Genomic DNA, 2,773 nt, shown 5'->3' on the forward strand with positions numbered 1-2,773 from the left:
CCCGGCCTGGGAGAGGCGGGCCGTTGTAGGTGGGCTCCACATGTCAGTGACTGTTTGCTCCTGCGACGACGAATCTGTGCCGACCTTGTTTCACCGCCTCCGCCTCCGATTCGACCTCCGCGGCCGCCATGAAATTGGAGCTTCCGGGAGGAGGAAATCTCGAGAAGTAGAGAGAGAAGACCACAGCGTGGGCGAGCGCGTCGGCGTCATTGATTCCGGCGACATGAAGCCCCCCGCCGCGGCCGCGGCCGGCAACAGGGCTGGTGGGGTGGATCCGTCGATACCGCGGTTCAAGTGCCAGGAGTGCCACCGCGCGCTCGTCGTCGTCGGCGTGGACTCCTTCGCCGCCGATAAGCTCCCGGCTCAGGCCACCTCTGGGCATGTATCCTCTGTTCATGGAAGTATTATGGGAGCTAGCAGGATGGATAATTCTTATGTCGTGCTATCCAAGCAAAACAAATCTCATGGCCATGGAATTCCCCCACGCCCACCGAGTGCAGCAGCCCCACATATCGAACCTAACCAGCCAACAAGAGCGATGGAGGGTTCATATATAGTGCTTCCACCTGCTGCTGCTTCCATATACAAGACATCTACTTCTGAAGGAGGTGGTGCGCAGTTGCCACCACCAAGTATCAATTCCAGCAGTTTGTTAACAGGAAATAGTTTTCACTCTAACGTGACTGTATTAAAACGGGCATTTGAGATTGCTACGTCACAAACTCAGGTTGAGCAGCCAATGTGTCTGGGCTGTATGAGGTTGCTCTCTGATAAGATGGATAAGGAGATTGAAGATGTTAATGCTGACATTAAAGCTCATGAAGTTTGTCTTCAACATTTGGAGCAGGAATCCTACAATGTCCTCAGCGATGCTGGTTTTCAGGAGGAGAAACTGAAGATTGAAGAAGAAGAAAAGAAGCTTAACGCTGCTATTGAAGAAGCTGAAAAGCAATATTCAGAAATTAGTTCTGAGATGAAGGATCTTGAAATAAAATCTAAAGAATTTGAAGAATTGGAAGAAAGGTATTGGCATGAATTCAATAGCTTTCAGTTTCAGTTGACATCTCACCAGGAAGAAAGAGAAGCAATTTTGGCAAAAATAGAAGTTTCACAGGTTCATCTGGAATTGCTGAAGCGAAGAAATGTTCTCAATGATGCATTCTATATTTCACATGATGGAGTAATTGGAACAATAAACAACTTCCGACTCGGACGCCTTCCTAATGTACAGGTTGAATGGGATGAGATAAATGCTGCTTGGGGTCAGGCTGCTCTTCTTTTGCATACCATGGCTCAGTACTTCACCCCAAAATTTGAGTACCGGATTAAGATTCATCCTATGGGTAGCTACGCAAGAGTCACAGATATCCACAAAAATACATATGAACTTTATATCATGCTAACCAGGTTTGGTCCCGTGGATTTATTCTGGAGCACACGTTTTGACAAAGCCATGACATGGTTTCTGACCTGCCTGCAAGATTTTGCTGAGTTCGCTATTAGCTTGGATAAAGAGAACAATGTACCACCTGAGAAGTCATTAAAGCTCCCATACAAGATTGATGGTGACAAGGTAGGGAGCCACACAATCTTCTTAAGTTTTAATAAAGTGGAGAACTGGACGAAAGCACTAAAATACACGTTGTGCAACTTGAAGTGGGTCCTCTACTGATTTATCGGCAATACGAGTTTCGCACCACCCCCTGGATCTTTGTGTGCAGCGCAATCATCTAAGAGAAATTTAGGGTTTCGAGTTTAGCTCAAGATTTTGGTGAGGAGTGTTGCTGGTGCACTTTGTAAACACTAGTTGATGCAATAAAATCAAAAAGTTTCAATCTACATCTTCAAGTTTGTCATCTACCGGTGTTTATGGGTCCAGACGGTCTAACCGCAGGTCTACGCACGGTTTGACCGGTGGGATAGCGGCGGTAGGTGTTCGGGTGGTCTAACCGGCGAGGCTTTGGTGGTCTGACCGACGGCAGGAAGGCGGTTCGACCGGCGGCGACAGGACTTCATCATCTACTCCGTTTGAGGGTAGTTTTTATTTCCACTAAAAGTTTCTATTTTGGGTTTTTGGTTAATTCTACCATTCACCCCCTGATCTTATGCGATCCTACAAGTAATATAATTGTATATACATGTGTTTATAATTTTCATTTTCTATATGCAATCTTACCGTTCTTCCATTTTGGAAACATTTTTTTGACCGTGAGGCTCACTTCACTATATAGGTGAGCTGTAATTTTAGCCGTGAAGGTCCACTTAAATACTTGTGGATGTGTTCTGATGGTCGGTCGTCTGCAAAGATTCATTATTGTAGACGACCAACTTAAATAGATAGCCTATCATAAATCATAATTGATATATTTTTGCTGACGACCGGTTTAAGACTCCACGTACAAACACCACCATCACCGGCTTCTTTTAGTTGAAATCATGGTTTAGTCGAAAACAGTATCAATTTACCTCTGACCAACATGTCAAATTGCTATATAGATGTGCTGCTTGTTTACTCCCATGTGTTATGCTTTCATCATAGTATTATACTACTTCCATTAACGGGTATTAGCAAGACTTAATTACCTCATGTGGCCTGGCACGAACGTCAACACCGGCCAATTATCCCGGCCAGGCGGCGGCGGTGGCTTGTCGTCGCCGATCGAGCCAACCCATCCGTTTCCGAACTGAACAGCAGCATGACTGCATGGGACGACGCCACCTTCTCGGCGCGCTTCTCCTTCCCGCGCGCCGTACTGCAGTGCCTCCTTGTCCG

At 46.3% G+C, this 2,773-nt stretch overlaps 1 protein-coding gene across 1 annotated transcript; it reads left to right on the top strand.

Annotated features, from left to right (window-relative positions):
* Positions 1–208: 208 nt before the first annotated feature.
* LOC9271973 (beclin-1-like protein) lies at positions 209–1,732 on the top strand. Its single transcript, XM_015774422.3, has one exon. It carries the CDS (start codon positions 224–226, stop codon positions 1,670–1,672), a length of 1,449 nt encoding a protein of 482 aa, XP_015629908.3. The 5' UTR covers positions 209–223; the 3' UTR covers positions 1,673–1,732.
* Positions 1,733–2,773: the final 1,041 nt, after the last annotated feature.

Source organism: Oryza sativa, chromosome 3 (assembly GCF_034140825.1).
Source record: "Oryza sativa Japonica Group chromosome 3, ASM3414082v1".
Lineage (NCBI taxonomy): Eukaryota > Viridiplantae > Streptophyta > Magnoliopsida > Poales > Poaceae > Oryza > Oryza sativa.

Bases quoted from the DNA above. Each gene is read 5' to 3' on its own strand.
- LOC9271973 (XM_015774422.3), top strand. From the start codon at position 224: ATGAAGCCCCCCGCCGCGGCCGCGGCCGGCAACAGGGCTGGTGGGGTG.